Below are 24,822 nucleotides of genomic sequence, written 5' to 3'. Positions count from 1 at the left end.
AACCAGCATTGTCACTCAAAACCCCACAGCTGTGCCAGAAAAGGTGGTTTGGGGAGGAAATAAGACACTTCTTGAGAAAACAGACAAAAGCAGCCCAGCTGAAGCTGGCAGCCCACTCGGGAGCCAGGGAGCAGCAGTGCAGGGGAGTGGGATGGCTGTCCATCTTCCCAGTCCATCAGAACTGGGAGAGCATCCTGGCATCCCAACCAGTCCATCCCCAGGGGCTGACCTGCACTCACTCCACCCCAGTCCCTGCATCCCTGCTCTGGCCTGGCCCCTCTCAAAACTTCCCAAAATCCTGTGGCCTCTGTCTTTGCTCCCTGCTGGGATGGGGATCACAGTGGAGGAACCTGCTGTGTTTTGGTGTTTTCCTGGGAACGTAGTGACTATTTTGGAGAAAAAACAGAGTCTCTGTCATGGAACACCCCAGGGTGAGTCACGATCCCTGGGTGAAGGGAAGGAAGTGACTGTCTTAAAAAGAGGATATCTAGGGTCTCTGGGTAAGCACTGCCCAAAGTGACAGGAGAAAGCAGCTTGGAAAACTCTTTGGACGCCCATGCGCGTGTGGGCCTGGCTTCATCCTGAAGGATTCTTTGTGAAAAACCACGGGGAAAATTCCAACTTGGGAGCAAGAAGCTGGAAAATGAGGATTTTCTTGGTTTTGACCCTTTTCCTCGTGAGAGCCACAAGCACAGGTCAGGCAAATCCATCTCAGGGGTTCTGGCAGAGCTGTGGAGAGGCTGGGGCTGAGGCAGACCAGGAAGCTCACTGTGGTCATGGCAAAAGCCCAAACTTTTCCTCTGGCAGTTTCAGGGCGGGATCTCTGAGATCTGCTTGTTCCCTGCCGTGTGAACGCTGGGAATAAGGCTTTTCGCTCTCTTAATAACATACACTCGTGATGGGGGGGTCTTCTATAATGACTGGGGACATCTCACCTCACCACTGCTCACCAGCATAGTGGGTGCACAGGCAGAGCCTCCCTCGGGCTGTACCCCCAAGAAACCTTCTGGGGTACACAAGGGGGATTCTTCATGGTTCTCTGAGGCAATGCCAGGATGGGTTTACAGCACCTCTCTCTGTCCCCTGCAGGTGGCCAGGCAGTGACAGGCCCCAAGCAGGTGACAGTTGAGCAGGGCAGCTCACTGGCAGTGTCCTGCAGCTACAAGCCACGCTACAAGCTCAACTCCAAGTACTGGTGCCGCAAAAACTTCCTCCGGTTCTGTTTGACCTACATCCAAACCGATGGCTCAGAGGTGACAGTGACGGGGGACAGGGTGTCCATCAGGGACAATCACACAGCACACGCATTCACGGTGACACTGAGCAGTGTGACACTGGAGGATGCAGGCCGGTACTCCTGCGGGGTGAAGAGGAAACGGGGGATCAACCGGTGGCACAGCACCAAGGTGATGGTCTCTGCAGGTAACACAGGGCTGGGAGCAAAGCTGGCTGTAAACTTCCCCCTTTTTCCTCTTCCTCCTCCCCAGTGCTCAGGGTGTTGCCTGGATAGCTCCATCTCCACCCCCTGCACCTTCATGGTTGAAGTCTCAGGGCAGAGACCCCTGGTCAGGGTGCACAATAGGGGGTGTGGGGGTCCCCAAATTGCTCTGATTCTGTTTCCTTTACAGCTGTTTCAAACACAACTGAGGACAGCAATGCGAGCCCAGTGACAACCAACCCTCTGTGCCCCAGGGACTGTGGGGAGCTTCCAGTGCTGTGAGTCAGGGCTTGGGATCTGGGCAAGCCCCCAACAGCATCCCCTGGCCAAAACATTCTTTTCCTATGCATGTATATCCCAGCGTGGAGCCCCCAAAGAGCATTCTGGGGTCAAGGCAGGCAGCTGGCAGACATACAACTGCCCCCATCCTCATTCCCCAGACCTTACTAAAGCTCTAGCATAACCACCTTTCTCCTACACAGGTCCCAGCTCAGTGTCATCCACTTGCTGCTGCTGCTCCTCAGCATCAAGGTGCCCACGGCACTGGCCGTAGCTTGTGGGGCAGCCTGGATGAGGAGCCGGTGTGGGAGCCGTGGCCAGGAAAACCCGCAGCTCTTGGAGTTGTGTGGCAGCTCCAGGGCTCGGGGCTGCCCACCCGTTGCAACCACCTGGGAGCCCCAGGGATGCCCTCGTGCCCCCCCGGGCCCCGCCCTGCTGGGGCCTTGCCACCCATCACAGCCGGCCCGTGCCGGGAGGTGCTCGGCTCCGGGTGCTCCTGCCCTTGGAAAGCCTCGGCCCCTCCTGGCAGCCCCTGCGCTGGAGAGGGAAGGGTTTGGGGTGCAGAGAGCCTGTGTCTGTTGAGCTGCGGCTGCCAGCTGAAGGCAATTTTGCAATAAAGGCTGCGTATCCTGCAGGACCTTGTCTGCTTGTCTGTCTGTCCATCTGCTCCTTCTTTCAGCTGCAGCAGTGCCCGGGATGCCCGTGGCAGCCGATGCTGATGCCCACACCTGTGCGGGGACATGCTGCATTGTGGCTGGGGGGGGCATGGGGTCACAGGGGCCGAGCAGGCACCTGCTCCACCATGGCCCAGCTGAGCTTCGTCACGGGGAGAGGAGCCCTCAGCCCCAGGAGCCTCAGCCCTGCCACCTCTGCCTGATCCACCAAATGCCCATCTCCAGCTGAGCAAGAGCCAGGGAAGAGTGTCCTTCCACAACTGTGCCCCTCACGCAGCAGCTGCAGGCATTGCAGACACAGGGAGAGGCCTGGAGGGACCTGATCAGAGCATGGGGCTCCTGAGCCACAGAGGGGCTGTGCTGGGAACAGCCTGGGGGCATGTGCTGGCAAGAGAAGTGGCTGCTCACGTCCAGCTGCAGCGGGATAAGAGGCTGGGGTTCCCCATTGCATTCCCATGGGAAGGACAGGGTGGCCATGCAGGAGCGCTGCCCAGCCTCGGGGATTGTCTGGGGTTCAGGTGCTCCCTGTGCCGTACTGAGCTACCTCCCCCACGGAGTGCCCTGCCTGTCCAGAGGGGCTGGGCAGTGCGGCAGTGAGAGGCAGGCTGTGTTCTGGCATGGGGGCCATGCTGGAGGAAGAAAGGGGAGCCCCTGAGGGAGGGAGTGCACAGGGGACAGTGCACAGCAAGTGCTCTCAGTGAGCAGGAGAAGCTGCAACTGTAGGAATCAGGAAGCGCCACGGTCTTGCTGAATCTCCAGCGGTAACGGAGGTCATAGCAGAGGCAAAAGAGGAAGCAAAGCCCCAGAGACACCAAACGAAGAGGAGCAGCAGGGCTGTCTCGATGCATGGCCCAGGCTGCCCTGTCCATGTGGCTCCTGCTGCTGTTTGCCTGGGCACTGCTGCCAGGGAGGGCTGAGTGGGCTGCTGGGGCTGGAGCCCCGCACTGGATCCAGCAGAAGGAGCAGGACGTGTCAGTTCTGAAGCGCTCCTGTGAGTCCGTGTGTCTCCCCAGGCTGCGGGGCAGTGACAGGGCCTGGCAGGGTGCTGGGATTCCTGGGGGAAACCCTGTCGGTCACCTGCACGTACCAGACCTGCCGGGAGACATTGTCAAAATTCTGTTGCAAACCTGCTACAAGTATTCCTCTTACCTGTGCTGAGGACTTTGTCATCAGCTCGGAGTCGAATCCTGAGGTGCAGCAGGGCCGGTTCTCCATTTGGAACAACCACACACACTGGGCATTCAGGGTGACTGTGGAGGGTCTGGCCAAGAGGGACACAGGCACCGTCCACTGTGGGGTGGGAACGGGATTATTGCAGTTTGATGAGATTGCTGATGTGGAGGTGATTTTATCCCCAGGTCACTTCTTGCACATTCCCTGCACAGCAACAATGACCACAGGGTGGGGGGGCTGGGGCCAATCTAAGGCAGGAGGTGTCAGCCTGAGTGTGTGGATGGAGAGGGACAAGGTGTCCATGTGGCACCTGCTGCATTTGTCCCTCCTCATCATCTCCAACCCAGACAAGCACACACACCTGTTGTTCATAGTGGCTGTGGATGTGGGCACCTTGTGGTGAGGGGTGTGAACGGGAATGTACCTGCTGGATAAGAATATTTCTTTGGAGGTGATCGTGTTCTTGTGTCAGACTCTGCACGTCTCCCTCTCAGCAACAGTGCGGCCGTGCTCTGGGTCAGCCTGCGGGACCGCTGAGCTTCCGCCGGGACCCCACGGCCGCGGCCGGTGCCGCTCAGCCCGGGATTGCCCCGGTCCCGACGGCGCGGGCGGCAGCGGCAGCGGCAGCGGCAGCAGCGGGGCCCCTCCGGGCCCTTCCTGCCTCTCCCCCCCCGGCTCCAGCAAACGCTCCCCGACACCACCCTTTATCCCCGCCTCCTCTCTCCGGCGGCCCCCACTCTCCGGCAGCCCCGGGGGTTCCCCGCGCTCCACCCCAACGGGGCGGCCGCTGCCGCGGGGGCGGCCGCGGGAGGGGCCCGGGCTCCGCCGAGAGGAAGCGGGAGCGGCAGCAGCCCGCTGAGCCCCGGCTGAGTCCCGGAGCGGCCATGCAGCTCCTGCCTCTGCTCGCCTGGGCGCTGCTGCCAGGTAAGGCTGCGCCGGAGCTCCCGACTGCCGCAGCGGCCCCGAGAGGGCGGCCCCGACGGGGGCAGGTGTCGGAGCGGCGGCAGCACTCCCGCGGCTCCGCGTGTGTGTCCACAGGCTGCGGGGCAGTGACGGGGCCCGGCACCGTGCAGGGATTCGAGGGCGGTTCCCTCTCGGTCACCTGCACATACCCGCCGGACCAGGAAAAGAAGCCGAAATTCTGGAGAAAACAAGAACACTTTTTGTTGTATTGCTGAAGGCAGCGGCGTTGCGGGCTCCAAGCCCGAGGTGCAGCGGTGCCGCTTCTCCCTCCGGAACGACCGCACACTCCGGGCGTTCCCAGTGACTGTGGAGCGTCTGTCCCAGGAGGACACTGGCACCTTCCTCTGGGGCGTGTGAACGGGAATTTACTGGTTTGATGACAGCGCTGCTCTGAAGGTGGTCGCGTTGCCAGGTCAGCACTTGCGAGTTCCACCAGGTCCAGCCTGGTTGTGTCCCCTTAGAAGTGCTGGGAGCGCAGGCTGTAGTGGGGCAGCCTGGATGAGGAGCCGGTGTGGGAGCCGTGGCCAGGAAAACCCGCAGCTCTTGGAGTTGTGTGGCAGCTCCAGGGCTCGGGGCTGCCCACCCGTCGCAACCACCTGGGAGCCCCAGGGATGCCCTCGTGCCCCCCCGGGCCCCGCCCTGCTGGGGCCTTGCCACCCATCACAGCCGGCCCGTGCCGGGAGGTGCTCGGCTCCGGGTGCTCCTGTCCTTGGAAAGCCTCGGCCCCTCCTGGCAGCCCCTGCGCTGGAGAGGGAAGGGTTTGGGGTGCAGAGAGCCTGTGTCTGTTGAGCTGCGGCTGCCAGCTGAAGGCAATTTTGCAATAAAGGCTGCGTATCCTGCAGGACCTTGTCTGCTTGTCTGTCTGTCCATCTGCTCCTTCTTTCAGCTGCAGCAGTGCCCGGGATGCCCGTGGCAGCCGATGCTGATGCCCACACCTGTGCGGGGACATGCTGCATTGTGGCTGGGGGGGGCATGGGGTCACAGGGGCCGAGCAGGCACCTGCTCCACCATGGCCCAGCTGAGCTTCGTCACGGGGAGAGGAGCCCTCAGCCCCAGGAGCCTCAGCCCTGCCACCTCTGCCTGATCCACCAAATGCCCATCTCCAGCTGAGCAAGAGCCAGGGAAGAGTGTCCTTCCACAACTGTGCCCCTCACACAGCAGCTGCAGGCATTGCAGACACAGGGAGAGGCCTGGAGGGACCTGATCAGAGCATGGGGCTCCTGAGCCACAGAGGGGCTGTGCTGGGAACAGCCTGGGGGCATGTGCTGGCAAGAGAAGTGGCTGCTCACGTCCAGCTGCAGCGGGATAAGAGGCTGGGGTTCCCCATTGCATTCCCATGGGAAGGACAGGGTGGCCATGCAGGAGCGCTGCCCAGCCTCGGGGATTGTCTGGGGTTCAGGTGCTCCCTGTGCCGTACTGAGCTACCTCCCCCACGGAGTGCCCTGCCTGTCCAGAGGGGCTGGGCAGTGCGGCAGTGAGAGGCAGGCTGTGTTCTGGCATGGGGGCCATGCTGGAGGAAGAAAGGGGAGCCCCTGAGGGAGGGAGTGCACAGGGGACAGTGCACAGCAAGTGCTCGCAGTGAGCAGGAGAAGCTGCAACTGTAGGAATCAGGAAGCGCCACGGTCTTGCTGAATCTCCAGCGGTAACGGAGGTCATAGCAGAGGCAAAAGAGGAAGCAAAGCCCCAGAGACACCAAACGAAGAGGAGCAGCAGGGCTGTCCCGATGCATGGCCCAGGCTGCCCTGTCCATGTGGCTCCTGCTGCTGTTTGCCTGGGCACTGCTGCCAGGGAGGGCTGAGTGGGCTGCCGGGGCTGGAGCCCCGCACTGGATCCAGCAGAAGGAGCAGGACGTGTCAGTTCTGAAGCGCTCCTGTGAGTCCGTGTGTCTCCCCAGGCTGCGGGGCAGTGACAGGGCCTGGCAGGGTGCTGGGATTCCTGGGGGAAACCCTGTCGGTCACCTGCACGTACCAGACCTGCCGGGAGACATTGTCAAAATTCTGTTGCAAACCTGCTACAAGTATTCCTCTTACCTGTGCTGAGGACTTTGTCATCAGCTCGGAGTCGAATCCTGAGGTGCAGCAGGGCCGGTTCTCCATTTGGAACAACCACACACACTGGGCATTCAGGGTGACTGTGGAGGGTCTGGCCAAGAGGGACACAGGCACCGTCCACTGTGGGGTGGGAACGGGATTATTGCAGTTTGATGAGATTGCTGATGTGGAGGTGATTTTATCCCCAGGTCAGTTCTTGCACATTCCCTGCACAGCAACAATGACCACAGGGTGGTGGGGCTGGGGCCAATCTAAGGCAGGAGGTGTCAGCCTGAGTGTGTGGATGGAGAGGGACAAGGTGTCCATGTGGCACCTGCTGCATTTGTCCCTCCTCATCATCTCCAACCCAGAGAAGCACACACACCTGTTGTTCATAGTGGCTGTGGATGTGGGCACCTTGTGGTGAGGGGTGTGAACGGGAATGTACCTGCTGGATAAGAATATTTCTTTGGAGGTGATCGTGTTCTTGTGTCAGACTCTGCACGTCTCCCTCTCAGCAACGGTGACCCCCAGGCTGGGGAGCCGGGGCCCTACTGTGGGAGGAGGTGTCACCCTGAGTGTGACAGAGACACGGTGCCCGTCTTGCACCGGCTGCATCCATCCTTCCTCCCCATCTGCAACCCCGACGCTCTCGCCGGACGCTCCGCAGGGGACCCGCAGCACTTTCCGCTACTTCCCAGTGCTGGCCGGGCTGCAGCTGCTGGCGCTGCTGGCCATGAGCGCGGCCGTGCTCTGGGTCAGCCTGCGGGACCGCTGAGCTTCCGCCGGGACCCCACGGCCGCGGCCGGTGCCGCTCAGCCCGGGATTGCCCCGGTCCCGACGGCGCGGGCGGCAGCGGCAGCAGCGGGGCCGCTCCGGGCCCTTCCTGCCTCTCGCCCCCCCCGGCTCCAACAAACGCTCCCCGACACCGCCCTTTATCCCCGCCTCCTCTCTCCGGCGGCCCCCACTCTCCGGCAGCCCCGGGGGTTCCCCGCGCTCCACCCCAACGGGGCGGGCGTTGCCGCGGGGGCGGCCGCGGGAGGGGCCCGGGCTCCGCCGAGAGGAAGCGGGAGCGGCAGCAGCCCGCTGAGCCCCGGCTGAGTCCCGGAGCGGCCATGCAGCTCCTGCCTCTGCTCGCCTGGGCGCTGCTGCCAGGTAAGGCTGCGCCGGAGCTCCCGACTGCCGCAGCGGCCCCGAGAGGGCGGCCCCGACGGGGGCAGGTGTCGGAGCGGCGGCAGCACTCCCGCGGCTCCGCGTGTGTCCACAGGCTGCGGGGCAGTGACGGGGCCCGGCACCGTGCAGGGATTCGAGGGCGGTTCCCTCTCGGTCACCTGCACGTACCCGCCGGACCAGGAAAAGAAGCCGAAATTCTGGAGAAAACAAGAACACTTTTTGTTGTATTGCTGAAGGCAGCGGCGTTGCGGGCTCCAAGCCCGAGGTGCAGCGGTGCCGCTTCTCCCTCCGGAACGACCGCACACTCCGGGCGTTCCCAGTGACTGTGGAGCGTCTGTCCCAGGAGGACACTGGCACCTTCCTCTGGGGCGTGTGAACGGGAATTTACTGGTTTGATGACAGCGCTGCTCTGAAGGTGGTCGCGTTGCCAGGTCAGCACTTGCGAGTTCCACCAGGTCCAGCCTGGTTGTGTCCTCTTAGAAGTGCTGGGAGCGCAGGCTGTAGTGGGGCAGCCTGGATGAGGAGCCGGTGTGGGAGCCGTGGCCAGGAAAACCCGCAGCTCTTGGAGTTGTGTGGCAGCTCCAGGGCTCGGGGCTGCCCACCCGTCGCAACCACCTGGGAGCCCCAGGGATGCCCTCGTGCCCCTCCGGGCCCCGCCCTGCTGGGGCCTTGCCACCCATCACAGCCGGCCCGTGCCGGGAGGTGCTCGGCTCCGGGTGCTCCTGCCCTTGGAAAGCCTCGGCCCCTCCTGGCAGCCCCTGCGCTGGAGAGGGAAGGGTTTGGGGTGCAGAGAGCCTGTGTCTGTTGAGCTGCGGCTGCCAGCTGAAGGCAATTTTGCAATAAAGGCTGCGTATCCTGCAGGACCTTGTCTGCTTGTCTGTCTGTCCATCTGCTCCTTCTTTCAGCTGCAGCAGTGCCCGGGATGCCCGTGGCAGCCGATGCTGATGCCCACACCTGTGCGGGGACATGCTGCATTGTGGCTGGGGGGGGCATGGGGTCACAGGGGCCGAGCAGGCACCTGCTCCACCATGGCCCAGCTGAGCTTCGTCACGGGGAGAGGAGCCCTCAGCCCCAGGAGCCTCAGCCCTGCCACCTCTGCCTGATCCACCAAATGCCCATCTCCAGCTGAGCAAGAGCCAGGGAAGAGTGTCCTTCCACAACTGTGCCCCTCACGCAGCAGCTGCAGGCATTGCAGACACAGGGAGAGGCCTGGAGGGACCTGATCAGAGCATGGGGCTCCTGAGCCACAGAGGGGCTGTGCTGGGAACAGCCTGGGGGCATGTGCTGGCAAGAGAAGTGGCTGCTCACGTCCAGCTGCAGCGGGATAAGAGGCTGGGGTTCCCCATTGCATTCCCATGGGAAGGACAGGGTGGCCATGCAGGAGCGCTGCCCAGCCTCGGGGATTGTCTGGGGTTCAGGTGCTCCCTGTGCCGTACTGAGCTACCTCCCCCACGGAGTGCCCTGCCTGTCCAGAGGGGCTGGGCAGTGCGGCAGTGAGAGGCAGGCTGTGTTCTGGCATGGGGGCCATGCTGGAGGAAGAAAGGGGAGCCCCTGAGGGAGGGAGTGCACAGGGGACAGTGCACAGCAAGTGCTCTCAGTGAGCAGGAGAAGCTGCAACTGTAGGAATCAGGAAGTGCCACGATCTTGCTGAATCTCCAGCGGTAACGGAGGTCATAGCAGGGGCAAAAGAGGAAGCAAAGCCCCAGAGACACCAAACGAAGAGGAGCAGCAGGGCTGTCCCGATGCATGGCCCAGGCTACCCTGTCCATGTAGCTCCTGCTGCTGTTTGCCTGGGCACTGCTGCCAGGGAGGGCTGAGTGGGCTGCTGGGGCTGGAGCCCCGCACTGGATCCAGCAGAAGGAGCAGGACGTGTCAGTTCTGAAGCGCTCCTGTGAGTCCGTGTGTCTCCCCAGGCTGCGGGGCAGTGACAGGGCCTGGCAGGGTGCTGGGATTCCTGGGGGAAACCCTGTCGGTCACCTGCACGTACCAGACCTGCCGGGAGACATTGTCAAAATTCTGTTGCAAACCTGCTACAAGTATTCCTCTTACCTGTGCTGAGGACTTTGTCATCAGCTCGGAGTCGAATCCTGAGGTGCAGCAGGGCCGGTTCTCCATTTGGAACAACCACACACACTGGGCATTCAGGGTGACTGTGGAGGGTCTGGCCAAGAGGGACACAGGCACCGTCCACTGTGGGGTGGGAACGGGATTATTGCAGTTTGATGAGATTGCTGATGTGGAGGTGATTTTATCCCCAGGTCACTTCTTGCACATTCCCTGCACAGCAACAATGACCACAGGGTGGGGGGGCTGGGGCCAATCTAAGGCAGGAGGTGTCAGCCTGAGTGTGTGGATGGAGAGGGACAAGGTGTCCATGTGGCACCTGCTGCATTTGTCCCTCCTCATCATCTCCAACCCAGAGAAGCACACACACCTGTTGTTCATAGTGGCTGTGGATGTGGGCACCTTGTGGTGAGGGGTGTGAACGGGAATGTACCTGCTGGATAAGAATATTTCTTTGGAGGTGATCGTGTTCTTGTGTCAGACTCTGCACGTCTCCCTCTCAGCAACGGTGACCCCCAGGCTGGGGAGCCGGGGCCCTACTGTGGGAGGAGGTGTCACCCTGAGTGTGACAGAGACACGGTGCCCGTCTTGCACCGGCTGCATCCATCCTTCCTCCGCATCTGCAACCCCGACGCTCTCGCCGGACGCTCCGCAGGGGACCCGCGGCACTTTCCGCTACTTCCCAGTGCTGGCCGGGCTGCAGCTGCTGGCGCTGCTGGCCATGAGCGCGGCCGTGCTCTGGGTCAGCCTGCGGGACCGCTGAGCTTCCGCCGGGACCCCACGGCCGCGGCCGGTGCCGCTCAGCCCGGGATTGCCCCGGTCCCGACGGCGCGGGCGGCAGCGGCAGCAGCGGGGCCCCTCCGGGCCCTTCCTGCCTCTACCCCCCGGCTCCAACAAACGCTCCCCGACACCGCCCTTTATCCCCGCCTCCTCTCTCCGGCGGCCCCCACTCTCCGGCAGCCCCGGGGGTTCCCCGCGCTCCACCCCAACGGGGCGGACGTTGCCGCGGGGGCGGCCGCGGGAGGGGCCCGGGCTCCGCCGAGAGGAAGCGGGAGCGGCAGCAGCCCGCTGAGCCCCGGCTGAGTCCCGGAGCGGCCATGCAGCTCCTGCCTCTGCTCGCCTGGGCGCTGCTGCCAGGTAAGGCTGCGCCGGAGCTCCCGACTGCCGCAGCGGCCCCGAGAGGGCGGCCCCGACGGGGGCAGGTGTCGGAGCGGCGGCAGCACTCCCGCGGCTCCGCGTGTGTCCACAGGCTGCGGGGCAGTGACGGGGCCCGGCACCGTGCAAGGATTCGAGGGCGGTTCCCTCTCGGTCACCTGCACGTACCCGCCGGGCCAGGAGAAGCAGCCGAAATTCTGGTGCACTCCAGGAGTAATTTATACCTGTAATGAGGACATCGTCATCACCTCGGAGTCGAAGCCCGAGGTGCAGCGGGGCCGGTTCTCCATCCGGGACGACCGCACACGCCGGGCATTCACGGTGACCGTGCATGGTCTGTCCAAGGGGGACGAGGGCACCTTCCGCTGTGGGGTGCGAGTGAGATCATTCCGGTTGGATGAGAGTGCTGATGTGAACGTGACCGTGCCCTCAGGTCAGTCCCTGCAAGTTTCCCCCATGGCAACTGTGGACACCGGGTTGAGGGGCTGGGGCCAATCTAAGGCAGGAGGTGTCACCCTGAGCGTGGGGGGTGGAGAGGGACGAGGTGCCCGTCTGGCACTCCCTGCATGCATCCGTCCTTCCCATCTGCTACCTCGGCTCTCCAGCCGAAGCAACCACACACACCCCTGTTGTTCATAGTGGCTGTGGAGAGTCTGAGCAAGCAGGATGTGGGCACCTTGTGGTGAGGGGTGTGAATGGGAATGTACCTGCTTGATGCGAGTGCTGCTTTGAAGGGGATCGTGTTCTTGTGTCAGACTCTGCATCTTCCCCCCACAGCAAGAGTGACCCCCACGTCGCGGGACTGGGGACAGACTGCAGAAGGAGGTGTCACCCTGAGTGTGACAGGGACACGGTGCCCGTCTGGCACCCGCTGCATCCATCCTTCCTCCGCATCTGCAACCCCGACGCTCTCGCCGGACGCTCCGCAGGGGACCCGCGGCACTTTCCGCTACTTCCCAGTGCTGGCCGGGCTGCAGCTGCTGGCGCTGCTGGCCATGAGCGCGGCCGTGCTCTGGGTCAGCCTGCGGGACCGCTGAGCTTCCGCCGGGACCCCACGGCCGCGGCCGGTGCCGCTCAGCCCGGGATTGCCCCGGTCCCGACGGCGCGGGCGGCAGCGGCAGCAGCGGGGCCCCTCCGGGCCCTTCCTGCCTCTACCCCCCGGCTCCAACAAACGCTCCCCGACACCGCCCTTTATCCCCGCCTCCTCTCTCCGGCGGCCCCCACTCTCCGGCAGCCCCGGGGGTTCCCCGCGCTCCACCCCAACGGGGCGGACGTTGCCGCGGGGGCGGCCGCGGGAGGGGCCCGGGCTCCGCCGAGAGGAAGCGGGAGCGGCCGCAGCCCGCTGAGCCCCGGCTGAGTCCCGGAGCGGCCATGCAGCTCCTGCCTCTGCTCGCCTGGGCGCTGCTGCCAGGTAAGGCTGCGCCGGAGCTCCCGACTGCCGCAGCGGCCCCGAGAGGGCGGCCCCGACGGGGGCAGGTGTCGGAGCGGCGGCAGCACTCCCGCGGCTCCGCGTGTGTCCACAGGCTGCGGGGCAGTGACGGGGCCCGGCACCGTGCAGGGATTCGAGGGCGGTTCCCTCTCGGTCACCTGCACGTACCCGCCGGACCAGGAAAAGAAGCCGAAATTCTGGAGAAAACAAGAACACTTTTTGTTGTATTGCTGAAGGCAGCGGCGTTGCGGGCTCCAAGCCCGAGGTGCAGCGGTGCCGCTTCTCCCTCCGGAACGACCGCACACTCCGGGCGTTCCCAGTGACTGTGGAGCGTCTGTCCCAGGAGGACACTGGCACCTTCCTCTGGGGCGTGTGAACGGGAATTTACTGGTTTGATGACAGCGCTGCTCTGAAGGTGGTCGCGTTGCCAGGTCAGCACTTGCGAGTTCCACCAGGTCCAGCCTGGTTGTGTCCTCTTAGAAGTGCTGGGAGCGCAGGCTGTAGTGGGGCAGCCTGGATGAGGAGCCGGTGTGGGAGCCGTGGCCAGGAAAACCCGCAGCTCTTGGAGTTGTGTGGCAGCTCCAGGGCTCGGGGCTGCCCACCCGTCGCAACCACCTGGGAGCCCCAGGGATGCCCTCGTGCCCCTCCGGGCCCCGCCCTGCTGGGGCCTTGCCACCCATCACAGCCGGCCCGTGCCGGGAGGTGCTCGGCTCCGGGTGCTCCTGCCCTTGGAAAGCCTCGGCCCCTCCTGGCAGCCCCTGCGCTGGAGAGGGAAGGGTTTGGGGTGCAGAGAGCCTGTGTCTGTTGAGCTGCGGCTGCCAGCTGAAGGCAATTTTGCAATAAAGGCTGCGTATCCTGCAGGACCTTGTCTGCTTGTCTGTCTGTCCATCTGCGCCTTCTTTCAGCTGCAGCAGTGCCCGGGATGCCCGTGGCAGCCGATGCTGATGCCCACACCTGTGCGGGGACATGCTGCATTGTGGCTGGGGGGGGCATGGGGTCACAGGGGCTGAGCAGGCACCTGCTCCACCATGGCCCAGCTGAGCTTCGTCACGGGGAGAGGAGCCCTCAGCCCCAGGAGCCTCAGCCCTGCCACCTCTGCCTGATCCACCAAATGCCCATCTCCAGCTGAGCAAGAGCCAGGGAAGAGTGTCCTTCCACAACTGTGCCCCTCACGCAGCAGCTGCAGGCATTGCAGACACAGGGAGAGGCCTGGAGGGACCTGATCAGAGCATGGGGCTCCTGAGCCACAGAGGGGCTGTGCTGGGAACAGCCTGGGGGCATGTGCTGGCAAGAGAAGTGGCTGCTCACGTCCAGCTGCAGCGGGATAAGAGGCTGGGGTTCCCCATTGCATTCCCATGGGAAGGACAGGGTGGCCATGCAGGAGCACTGCCCAGCCTCGGGGATTGTCTGGGGTTCAGGTGCTCCCTGTGCCGTACTGAGCTACCTCCCCCACGGAGTGCCCTGCCTGTCCAGAGGGGCTGGGCAGTGCGGCAGTGAGAGGCAGGCTGTGTTCTGGCATGGGGGCCATGCTGGAGGAAGAAAGGGGAGCCCCTGAGGGAGGGAGTGCACAGGGGACAGTGCACAGCAAGTGCTCTCAGTGAGCAGGAGAAGCTGCAACTGTAGGAATCAGGAAGTGCCACGGTCTTGCTGAATCTCCAGCGGTAACGGAGGTCATAGCAGAGGCAAAAGAGGAAGCAAAGCCCCAGAGACACCAAACGAAGAGGAGCAGCAGGGCTGTCTCGATGCATGGCCCAGGCTGCCCTGTCCATGTGGCTCCTGCTGCTGTTTGCCTGGGCACTGCTGCCAGGGAGGGCTGAGTGGGCTGCCGGGGCTGGAGCCCCGCACTGGATCCAGCAGAAGGAGCAGGACGTGTCAGTTCTGAAGCGCTCCTGTGAGTCCGTGTGTCTCCCCAGGCTGCGGGGCAGTGACAGGGCCTGGCAGGGTGCTGGGATTCCTGGGGGAAACCCTGTCGGTCACCTGCACGTACCAGACCTGCCGGGAGACATTGTCAAAATTCTGTTGCAAACCTGCTACAAGTATTCCTCTTACCTGTGCTGAGGACTTTGTCATCAGCTCGGAGTCGAATCCTGAGGTGCAGCAGGGCCGGTTCTCCATTTGGAACAACCACACACACTGGGCATTCAGGGTGACTGTGGAGGGTCTGGCCAAGAGGGACACAGGCACCGTCCACTGTGGGGTGGGAACGGGATTATTGCAGTTTGATGAGATTGCTGATGTGGAGGTGATTTTATCCCCAGGTCACTTCTTGCACATTCCCTGCACAGCAACAATGACCACAGGGTGGGGGGGCTGGGGCCAATCTAAGGCAGGAGGTGTCAGCCTGAGTGTGTGGATGGAGAGGGACAAGGTGTCCATGTGGCACCTGCTGCATTTGTCCCTCCTCATCATCTCCAACCCAGACAAGCACACACACCTGTTGTTCATAGTGGCTGTGGATGTGGGCACCTTGTGGTGAGGGGTGTGAACGGGAATGTACCTGCTGGATAAGAATATTTCTTTGGAGGTGATCGTGTTCTTGTGTCAGACTCTGCACGTCTCCCTCTCAGCAACGGTGACCCCCAGGCTGGGGAGCCGGGGCCCTACTGTGGGAGGAGGTGTCACCCTGAGCGTGACAGAGACACGGTGCCCGTCTTGCACCGGCTGCATCCATCCTTCCTCCCCATCTGCAACCCCGACGCTCTCGCCGGACGCTCCGCAAGGGACCCGCAGCACTTTCCGCTACTTCCCAGTGCTGGCCGGGCTGCAGCTGCTGGCGCTGCTGGCCATGAGCGCGGCCGTGCTCTGGGTCAGCCTGCGGGACCGCTGAGCTTCCGCCGGGACCCCACGGCCGCGGCCGGTGCCGCTCAGCCCGGGATTGCCCCGGTCCCGACGGCGCGGGCGGCAGCGGCAGCAGCGGGGCCGCTCCGGGCCCTTCCTGCCTCTACTCCCCGGCTCCAACAAACGCTCCCCGACACCGCCCTTTATCCCCGCCTCCTCTCTCCGGCGGCCCCCACTCTCCGGCAGCCCCGGGGGTTCCCCGCGCTCCACCCCAACGGGGCGGGCGTTGCCGCGGGGGCGGCCGCGGGAGGGGCCCGGGCTCCGCCGAGAGGAAGCGGGAGCGGCAGCAGCCCGCTGAGCCCCGGCTGAGTCCCGGAGCGGCCATGCAGCTCCTGCCTCTGCTCGCCTGGGCGCTGCTGCCAGGTAAGGCTGCGCCGGAGCTCCCGACTGCCGCAGCGGCCCCGAGAGGGCGGCCCCGACGGGGGCAGGTGTCGGAGCGGCGGCAGCACTCCCGCGGCTCCGCGTGTGTCCACAGGCTGCGGGGCAGTGACGGGGCCCGGCACCGTGCAGGGATTCGAGGGCGGTTCCCTCTCGGTCACCTGCACATACCCGCCGGACCAGGAAAAGAAGCCGAAATTCTGGAGAAAACAAGAACACTTTTTGTTGTATTGCTGAAGGCAGCGGCGTTGCGGGCTCCAAGCCCGAGGTGCAGCGGTGCCGCTTCTCCCTCCGGAACGACCGCACACTCCGGGCGTTCCCAGTGACTGTGGAGCGTCTGTCCCAGGAGGACACTGGCACCTTCCTCTGGGGCGTGTGAACGGGAATTTACTGGTTTGATGACAGCGCTGCTCTGAAGGTGGTCGCGTTGCCAGGTCAGCACTTGCGAGTTCCACCAGGTCCAGCCTGGTTGTGTCCTCTTAGAAGTGCTGGGAGCGCAGGCTGTAGTGGGGCAGCCTGGATGAGGAGCCGGTGTGGGAGCCGTGGCCAGGAAAACCCGCAGCTCTTGGAGTTGTGTGGCAGCTCCAGGGCTCGGGGCTGCCCACCCGTCGCAACCACCTGGGAGCCCCAGGGATGCCCTCGTGCCCCCCCGGGCCCCGCCCTGCTGGGGCCTTGCCACCCATCACAGCCGGCCCGTGCCGGGAGGTGCTCGGCTCCGGGTGCTCCTGTCCTTGGAAAGCCTCGGCCCCTCCTGGCAGCCCCTGCGCTGGAGAGGGAAGGGTTTGGGGTGCAGAGAGCCTGTGTCTGTTGAGCTGCGGCTGCCAGCTGAAGGCAATTTTGCAATAAAGGCTGCGTATCCTGCAGGACCTTGTCTGCTTGTCTGTCTGTCCATCTGCTCCTTCTTTCAGCTGCAGCAGTGCCCGGGATGCCCGTGGCAGCCGATGCTGATGCCCACACCTGTGCGGGGACATGCTGCATTGTGGCTGGGGGGGGCATGGGGTCACAGGGGCCGAGCAGGCACCTGCTCCACCATGGCCCAGCTGAGCTTCGTCACGGGGAGAGGAGCCCTCAGCCCCAGGAGCCTCAGCCCTGCCACCTCTGCCTGATCCACCAAATGCCCATCTCCAGCTGAGCAAGAGCCAGGGAAGAGTGTCCTTCCACAACTGTGCCCCTCACGCAGCAGCTGCAGGCATTGCAGACACAGGGAGAGGCCTGGAGGGACCTGATCAGAGCATGGGGCTCCTGAGCCACAGAGGGGCTGTGCTGGGAACAGCCTGGGGGCATGTGCTGGCAAGAGAAGTGGCTGCTCACGTCCAGCTGCAGCGGGATAAGAGGCTGGGGTTCCCCATTGCATTCCCATGGGAAGGACAGGGTGGCCATGCAGGAGCGCTGCCCAGCCTCGGGGATTGTCTGGGGTTCAGGTGCTCCCTGTGCCGTACTGAGCTACCTCCCCCACGGAGTGCCCTGCCTGTCCAGAGGGGCTGGGCAGTGCGGCAGTGAGAGGCAGGCTGTGTTCTGGCATGGGGGCCATGCTGGAGGAAGAAAGGGGAGCCCCTGAGGGAGGGAGTGCACAGGGGACAGTGCACAGCAAGTGCTCTCAGTGAGCAGGAGAAGCTGCAACTGTAGGAATCAGGAAGCGCCACGGTCTTGCTGAATCTCCAGCGGTAACGGAGGTCATAGCAGAGGCAAAAGAGGAAGCAAAGCCCCAGAGACACCAAACGAAGAGGAGCAGCAGGGCCGTCCCGATGCATGGCCCAGGCTGCCCTGTCCATGTGGCTCCTGCTGCTGTTTGCCTGGGCACTGCTGCCAGGGAGGGCTGAGTGGGCTGCTGGGGCTGGAGCCCCGCACTGGATCCAGCAGAAGGAGCAGGACGTGTCAGTTCTGAAGCGCTCCTGTGAGTCCGTGTGTCTCCCCAGGCTGCGGGGCAGTGACAGGGCCTGGCAGGGTGCTGGGATTCCTGGGGGAAACCCTGTCGGTCACCTGCACGTACCAGACCTGCTGGGAGACATTGTCAAAATTCTGTTGCAAACCTGCTACAAGTATTCCTCCTACCTGTGCTGAGGACTTTGTCATCAGCTCGGAGTTGAAGCCTGAGGTGCAGCAGGGCCGGTTCTCCATTTGGAACAACCACACACACTGGGCATTCAGGGTGACTGTGGAGGGTCTGGCCAAGAGGGACACAGGCACCGTCCACTGTGGGGTGGGAACGGGATTATTGCAGTTTGATGAGATTGCTGATGTGGAGGTGATTTTATCCCCAGGTCACTTCTTGCACATTCCCTGCACAGCAACAATGACCACAGGGTTGGGGGGCTGGGGCCAATCTAAGGCAGGAGGTGTCAGCCTGAGTGTGGGGGATGGAGGGGGACAAGGTGTCCATGTGGCACCTGCTGCATTTGTCCCTCCTCATCATCTCCAACCCAGACAAGCACACACACCTGTTGTTCATAGTGGCTGTGGATGTGGGCACCTTGTGGTGAGGGGTGTGAACGGGAATGTACCTGCTGGATAAGAATATTTCTTTGGAGGTGATCGTGTTCTTGTGTCAGACTCTGCACGTCTCCCTCTCAGCAACAGTGCGGCCGTGCTCTGGGTCAGCCTGCGGGACCGCTGAGCTTCCGCCGGGACCCCACGGCCGCGGCCGGTGCCGCTCAGCCCGGGATTGCCCCGGTCCCGACGGCGCGGGCGGCAGCGGCAGCAGCGGGGCCGCTCCGGGCCCTTCCTGCCTCTACTCCCCGGCTCCAACAAACGCTCCCCGACACCGCCCTTTATCCCCGCCTCCTCTCTCCGGCGGCCCCCACTCTCCGGCAGCCCCGGGGGTTCCCCGCGCTCCACCCCAACGGGGCGGGCGTTGCCGCGGGGGCGGCCGCGGGAGGGGCCCGGGCTCCGCCGAGAGGAAGCGGGAGCGGCAGCAGCCCGCTGAGCCCCGGCTGAGTCCCGGAGCGGCCATGCAGCTCCTGCCTCTGCTCGCCTGGGCGCTGCTGCCAGGTAAGGCTGCGCCGGAGCTCCCGACTGCCGCAGCGGCCCCGAGAGGGCGGCCCCGACGGGGGCAGGTGTCGGAGCGGCGGCAGCACTCCCGCGGCTCCGCGTGTGTCCACAGGCTGCGGGGCAGTGACGGGGCCCGGCACCGTGCAGGGATTCGAGGGCGGTTCCCTCTCGGTCACCTGCACGTACCCGCCGGACCAGGAGAAGCAGCCGAAATTCTGGTGCACTCCAGCAACACTTTATACCTGTGATGAGGACATCGTCATCACCTCGGAGTCGAAGCCCGAGGTGCAGCGGGGCCGATTCTCCATCCGGGACGACCGCACACGCCGGGCATTCACGGTGACCGTGCATGGTCTGTCCAAGGGGGACGAGGGCACCTTCCGCTGTGGGGTGCGAAAGGGATCATTCCAGTTTGATGCCAGTGCAGTTGTGAACGTGATCGTGGTCTCAGGTCAGTCCTTGGGAGTTGCGGGTCCCCCAGGTCCAGCATGGATGTGTCCCCCTCCAGGTGCTTGCAGCAGGGGCTGCACTGGGGGCAACCTGGAGCTAGTGGGTGCCCATGCAGGTGGGACAGCCCCGGGATTTGTCGCCAGAGTGCAGTAGGTGCCACCATCACTCATTCCCTATTCCCAGTTCTCTCCAGAGCCCCTTCTTGGCACCCCAGGATCAGTCACCTCCATTTTTGAGGTGCACTGTGCTCTCTGTGTCCCATTTTCTTCCTCATTAGCTCTTGCTGGCCTTGTCTGTGCCCTCCTTGCCTTACTGTATAACACTGGGGAGTTCCTCACCCCACTGTGCTGCCCCATTTCCCTCTTGGGACAGGCAGTGCCTGTGGCACCAGGCCCTGGGCTTAGGGAACATCCCTCTCCATTGCCTTGCCAGGGATCAGCCAGCATGGCAGCACAGTATATATGTGGGGTTGTTGTGTTAGTACTAAACTGGGCATGGGGTGCCCAGACCCCCTTTCTGCAGCGTGAATCTGTTTTGTGCATGTTTTGGGGGGGACTGAGACTGAAAAGCCTTGTGGGCAAGGGAAAGGTCTCACACCCCTCCGACCTCAAGGTGTGTCCTCTGGATGTGGCAGAGGGGACCCAGCTTCTCCTGCTGTGACAGTATATGGGTCACTTCTGACTCACTGCAAGACCCACAGCATTTTCCCCCACAGAGATCAACCAAGCCTCTTCTCTTTTTGTTACAGCTTCTTCCACACTCCCGTCATCAACCTCCACCACCACCACCACATCCCCTGATCTCTCTCCCTCTGTAACAGGCTGCACACGGGAAGTTTCCCAGAAGGAAAGTGTGCCATCGACATCAAATCCCTCCACCCCTCAACAGTGAGTAGCAGCTCCTGCCTACAACAGCCACTTTCCTCCATCAGCTCTTTGGTGCAGCTGGAGCCCTGCAACCATCGGGCTCTTCACACTTCCCTTAAGGATCCAGACCTCCTGTTTTTGCCTTTAGAGACCACTCCACATGGAAAAATTCTTCCCTGTGAGAGTGGTGAGGTCCTGGCACAGGTTGCCCAGAGAAGTTGTGGATGCCCCATCCCTGGAAATGTTCAAGGCCAGGCTGGATGGGGCTCAGAGCAATGTAGTGGAAGGTGTCCCTTCCCATGGCAGAGGGTTAGAGCTGGATGATCTTTAAGGTCCTTTCTGATCCAAACCATTCTTTAATTCTGTGACAGTAATTCCAGTGCCTCTAGTCACATGACTCTGGCAAAGCCCTGTTTGTCCCCTGTCCATCTTGCAGCTTCAGCAAGACATGAGTTATTGCCGTGGGAGAAGTGGTTTCTGCCTGCAGCACTGACCCCATTTCCTTCCCCAAAACTCAGTGAGACTTTTTGTGGGAAGCCAAGTGCTGCCAGTGCCCTGTTCTTCTTTGTAGTTACACACAGCCCCACAGAGATAGTTAACAAAGTGTGAAACCCGAGTGTTAGATGTTCTCCCCTTCTCTCCTGCCTGTGGGAGGTGATGCCAGCAGCAGATGAAGCTGAGACTCCCCATCAGCACACTCAAGGGCATGCTGGCTCACTGACCTTTCCTGCTTACCCATTACCAACAAGGCTAACAAAGAGTGGAGTTAAAACAGAGCAAACGCAGGAACCCATCCTTAAATCACTGAAGACGCAGCAGCTCTCAGACCTGAGCGTCGTTTTGCTTCTGCAGTTTTTGGTTTGCTCTGCTCCATGCCCAGCTGGCAGCCTGACCAGCCCATGCCTGCTGTTCTCCCTCTCAGGGCAAGCCCTGCCATGCACAGCTATTCCCTGTGTCACCCACAGCCACTTCCTGCAACCCTGCTCCGGGCTGGTTCCTCCTGAGAAGCGTGACAACATAAACACTTTCTTTTCTTGCAGCTTGAACGTGGTCGAGCACATCCTCACTCCAGCCATCGGCGTGGTTCTTTTTTTGCTTGCAGTGGCTGCTGGTGTTCTGGTAATACTCTCCAGGAAGAAGAAGAAGGGTGAGTGAAGTTGTCATGGCCACACACATCCTGTTTCTGTACCAGAGCCTGCTCTGCTTCACTTATTTTTCCCTCTGTATTTCGTTTTTTCCCCTCATTCCCTTCCTGATCCATCCAGTTCCTCAGTCCATCATTGCGACCTCCACCAAGGAGGTCTCCTTCCCTCGAGGGAACAGTGTGACCACCCCATGGGTGTTGTTCCCTGGGAGCAGGGAATGACAGCCTTTGGTGTGGCTGCTGCCCAGCACAGAATCTGCTTGAATTTGTCTGGGCACCATCAGCTTCTCCAGATGGGCTCACTTGCATGGGCCAGGCTTACACTAGGCTTGATGCGAAGTTTAAGGCCAGTGTGAAGGATGGGGAAGGACGGGAGGGGACACTGCCAGCTGGCGGGTGGAGCTGGCTTTATTTGAAGAAGTGGTCCAGTTTAGACGGCTCATGGAGTGTCAGGTTCTTGTCCTGCTTTATGGCAAGATTTGCAGTGGCAGTGCAGTTTCTCATTATGTTTCTTTTCCTCTGTTTTCACTCATGTCCGACCACATCCCTGCTTCATCCAGCCCTTTCCGGAGTAGCCATAGAGATGGACAGGACTCACAGTCTGTCACTTACAGTAAGGAAAACCTCATAAGTTCTTGGGATTCTGTGCCCCAAGTTCACATGGAGAGGGGAAACATTGCACCCCGAGCTGCCAGAGCTGCTGCTTTCAGCCAGGTTCATGTCGCTTTAGGCTGGAAGAGATCCTGACTATTGCTGAGTATTCCCTGGAAAGGAATTTAGGATTGAACTGAGAGGTTTCTCTCCAAGCCTCTCCAAGGGTGGGAGCTGCTTCTCTGGGTGAAACCTGCAGCAAAGCACACCTGAAATGGCTGCAGGGTAGCTGCTCCTTGCTTACTGCTCGGAATATATTTTCTGGTATTTTCTTCCGGCTTTTGAGGAGGGGCTGGTGTCGCTAGAATTTCCCTGGGAAATGCTGAGCCAGCCCTTGCTTCAGTTTTTATTTCCACCCAGTGCTCCTGCAGCCGTCTCAGCACCCATCAGGACAGGCAGCAGGGTGGGAGATACTCCCACCCCTGTGGATGCAGGCAGGGAGTGGCAGCAGGGTAAGAGCTCATCCTTCTCCATCAGAAAGCAGATACCTTGAACTATGCGGACATCAACCACGACACGGGCACAGCTGAGAGCCAGTACAGCAATGCTGAGGCTTTCCGCCGCCTGGAAACCCCCCCAACAGAGTACATGGAGGTCAGGCAGAGTGCTCAGGTAGGAGAATGCCAAGCACTGCCAAGCTGGAGGCGGTGGGAGGAAGGCTGGGCTGGGTGGGTGACAGAACAGTCAGCAGGATGGGCTGGGTGGGGAAGAAGAGGGCTGCAAAGGGAAGTGCCAAACTGGGGTGCAAGTGACCCTGGCTAATGTGGGTTCCCTCTTCAGTCCCTGTGGCTGCTCCTGGGTGCTTAAGCATCCCAGAGAGGTTCCAGCAGACAGTGTTTATCTGGATGTGTTTGCCTCACAAAGGATGTTTTTTATGTCCCTCATTTCCCAGCCTTTGGAAGAGGACAGAGAGGCGTTATATGCCAGGGTGCAGAAGCCCATGCCGCGGCAGGAGCAGATCTACACCAATGTGCCATCAGCTCCACGGGCCAGTGAAGAGCTCTACAGCACTGTGTGCAGCAGATGAGCAAGCACCCGGCCCCACGGGCTGTTCCTGCTGCCAGCAGCACCAGGGGGACTTGCCCAGAGGACATGGGGTTGGCGTTCTGCTCAGGCAGGAGCCGGCTCGACAGCAGAGCTGCTGCTCTCCGAGACTTGGGTGTTTCTTTGAAGCAACGTCAGAGAGGATGAGGTTGTGTGGAGGCACAGAGAGAATTGAAGATAAAGTCATCCCTTTGCACTTGGAGTCCTCATCCATACAGCAGTGGTGCTGGGAATAAAACTCCCCCTTGAAGTGGGATAGTCCAGACCAGAGACCCACCAGGCAGGGTGTGGGAGAGGTGGGCAGGGAAGGTGAGGCTGGGCTGGGGGTTGTGGGTGGGCTGGCTCCCTGTGCTGACCACTCATCCCACTCACTCCTTTGGCTGCATTGCTCCTGTGGGCTCATGCTCCCAAACCCACTGGTCGCCTCAGACTGACATTTTTTCATGCTGATGCCAGCTGGCAGCTCCTGGGAACCAGGACTGTGGGAAATGTTATATCCAAGTGCATTTGCTCGTGTGGAGTGTGAGGTGTATCCGGATCTTGGTGCAGAAGTGGCATCTCCCCCAACCCCTGGTCCCACAGGCACCCAAGGGGTTTGCTCCTGCTCTTTCTCTCCCTGCACCCCCAAGGACCCTCAGCCTGGAGCACACAGGTGGATCACCTTGCTCTTTTCTGCTTTGCTGGTAACTATTTTTCTGGCACCCACTAAATACCTTCTGTGTGCAGTGTCGCTGCTTTATCAGTGACACCGAGAATCTGATAGCATTGCCTGCGGTGTGTGGCTGTGTTTGTACAGCAGGTTCCCACCTGCTAAGGGGTATATTGTAGAGTGTCACCCTGAAAGCAGGTCCTGCCCCTTGCTGGTGCCCAGCTGGGCTCTGGCAGTGTTAAGAACTCAGATCTTTAAAGACAAGGAGTCTTGGGGCTCCAGCACAAACCCACAGCCCCGCCACCAGCTGCTGCTGCAGCATCACTCCACACTGGAACACTCCATGGAGTCTTGCCCCTGGCATGCTGGTGCTCCTGCTATGAATGTTCACTCTTGTGCCCAGTGCCAGGCAACTCATCCATCCACTCCTATGAAATCCATAGGGATGGATGTCCATTTGTGATGGGCTGGGAGCAGAAAACCTGAGCTCTTAAACATACATGGCTGTTTGCAAGTGGTTTTGCACAGAGGTGAATTTTCCTTTGCTGGTGGGAATTTGGGCACTGTCGCTCTCTGCAGCCAAGCTGGTTTCAGGGCAGGCATGCTGATTTAAACCACAACCAGGAGGAAGTTGAGGTGGGAACTTCTCACTCTCTACAAATACCTGACAGGAGGTTGTAGTCAGGTGCAGGCCGGTCTCTTTACCCACATAACAAGCAACAGGACAAGGGGAAATGGGGCCACAAGGGGAAACAGCTCCACGGGTTGTGCCAGTGGAGGTTTAGATTGGATATTAGTGAAAATTTCTTCACCAAAAGGGCTATCAAGCCCTGGAACGGGCTGCTGAGGGAAGTGGTAGAGTCACAATCCCTGGAGGGGTCTATAAGATATGTAGATGTGACATTTGGGGACATGGTTTAGTTGTGGCCTTGGCAGTGCTGGGTTAATGGATGGTCTTGATGTTCTTAGAGGTCTTTTGCAACCTAAAGGATTCTAGGTAGGGAGCCTTTTCTTGCTGGTGTGGAGATGCTGAGGCAATCTTGCAGCCTTTAGCCCTTGAGGCATGGACCAGATTGCTCCTGTCAAAGGGGAAGCCCTCCCAGAGCTCAGCAGGCTGCTCAGAGCCCTTCTGCAGCCTGGGAAGACCCCTCACCAAAACCTCTTCCTCTTAAAACCCTCAGGGGCATGGAGGCTGCAGTGTTCCCTTGGCTTTATCAGCAGAATCTGCCCACAAAGTTCACAGGGGATCATGGAACTCCCAGAAACTGCTATCACCACCCAGCCACTGCTTCCTATTTCCTCTGCTGAAGTACTTCCCCCCCCAGTAGCCTTTACAGGGGAAAGGCTGAGAGAGCTGGGTATGTTCAGCCTGGAGAAGAGAAGGCTCTGTGGAGACCTCAGAGCCCCTTCCAGTGCCTAAAGGGTATCCAAGAGAG

At 61.5% G+C, this 24,822-nt stretch overlaps 5 protein-coding genes and 1 long non-coding RNA gene across 9 annotated transcripts; all 6 read left to right on the top strand.

Annotated features, from left to right (window-relative positions):
• Nucleotides 1-500: 500 nt before the first annotated feature.
• On the top strand, nt 501-2,354 carry LOC116453673 (protein CD300H-like). Its single transcript, XM_032129363.1, has 4 exons — nt 501-695; nt 1,090-1,422; nt 1,629-1,716; nt 1,921-2,354. Exons 1-4 carry the CDS (start codon nt 557-559, stop codon nt 2,297-2,299), a joined length of 939 nt encoding a protein of 312 aa, XP_031985254.1. The 5' UTR covers nt 501-556; the 3' UTR covers nt 2,300-2,354.
• A 59-nt stretch (nt 2,355-2,413) lies between these two features.
• On the top strand, nt 2,414-5,371 carry LOC116453723 (translation initiation factor IF-2-like). Its single transcript, XM_032129447.1, has 4 exons — nt 2,414-2,447; nt 3,405-3,733; nt 4,059-4,488; nt 4,603-5,371. The coding sequence occupies exons 1-4, from the start codon at nt 2,414-2,416 to the stop codon at nt 4,740-4,742; spliced, it is 933 nt and encodes a 310-aa protein (XP_031985338.1). The 3' UTR covers nt 4,743-5,371.
• A 1,807-nt stretch (nt 5,372-7,178) lies between these two features.
• LOC116453591 lies at nt 7,179-8,593 on the top strand. The gene is made up of 2 exons (XR_004243858.1): nt 7,179-7,712; nt 7,825-8,593. It is a non-coding gene; the product is annotated as an uncharacterized LOC116453591 (long non-coding RNA).
• A 1,782-nt stretch (nt 8,594-10,375) lies between these two features.
• On the top strand, nt 10,376-13,241 carry LOC116453590 (CMRF-35-like molecule 4). 2 transcript variants are annotated; one of them, XR_004243857.1, is made up of 4 exons: nt 10,376-10,931; nt 11,044-11,382; nt 11,727-12,360; nt 12,473-13,241. XR_004243857.1 is itself a non-coding variant. In XM_032129207.1 (3 exons), the coding sequence occupies exons 1-3, from the start codon at nt 10,892-10,894 to the stop codon at nt 11,984-11,986; spliced, it is 639 nt and encodes a 212-aa protein (XP_031985098.1). In that variant the 5' UTR covers nt 10,376-10,891; the 3' UTR covers nt 11,987-13,241. The 2 variants fall into 2 exon arrangements, 1 of the variants encoding a protein (XP_031985098.1); XM_032129207.1 differs by having other exon boundaries at nt 11,727-13,241.
• Nucleotides 12,321-15,205, top strand: LOC116453722 (CMRF-35-like molecule 4). The gene is made up of 4 exons (XM_032129446.1): nt 12,321-12,360; nt 12,615-12,750; nt 14,275-14,620; nt 14,924-15,205. Exons 1-4 carry the CDS (start codon nt 12,321-12,323, stop codon nt 15,203-15,205), a joined length of 804 nt encoding a protein of 267 aa, XP_031985337.1.
• Nucleotides 15,206-15,335: 130 nt separating this feature from the next.
• Nucleotides 15,336-22,939, top strand: LOC116453589 (CMRF35-like molecule 5). Of its 3 annotated transcripts, XM_032129205.1 has the most exons (8): nt 15,336-15,579; nt 15,692-15,761; nt 18,765-19,033; nt 19,781-19,919; nt 20,939-21,045; nt 21,603-21,655; nt 22,171-22,305; nt 22,586-22,939. In XM_032129205.1, exons 1-8 carry the CDS (start codon nt 15,540-15,542, stop codon nt 22,718-22,720), a joined length of 948 nt encoding a protein of 315 aa, XP_031985096.1. In that variant the 5' UTR covers nt 15,336-15,539; the 3' UTR covers nt 22,721-22,939. The 3 variants fall into 3 exon arrangements, with proteins under 3 accessions (XP_031985096.1, XP_031985097.1, XP_031985095.1); XM_032129206.1 differs by lacking the exons at nt 15,336-15,579; nt 15,692-15,761 and adding an exon at nt 18,188-18,582 and having other exon boundaries at nt 18,695-19,033; nt 19,853-19,919; XM_032129204.1 differs by lacking the exons at nt 15,336-15,579; nt 15,692-15,761 and adding an exon at nt 18,188-18,582 and having other exon boundaries at nt 18,695-19,033.
• Nucleotides 22,940-24,822: the final 1,883 nt, after the last annotated feature.

This window comes from Corvus moneduloides, chromosome 19 (genome assembly GCF_009650955.1).
Source record: "Corvus moneduloides isolate bCorMon1 chromosome 19, bCorMon1.pri, whole genome shotgun sequence".
In the NCBI taxonomy this organism is placed as follows: domain Eukaryota; kingdom Metazoa; phylum Chordata; class Aves; order Passeriformes; family Corvidae; genus Corvus; species Corvus moneduloides.
The sequence above is the reverse complement of the archived record's forward strand: the minus strand, read 5'-3'. Positions and strand labels throughout refer to the sequence as shown.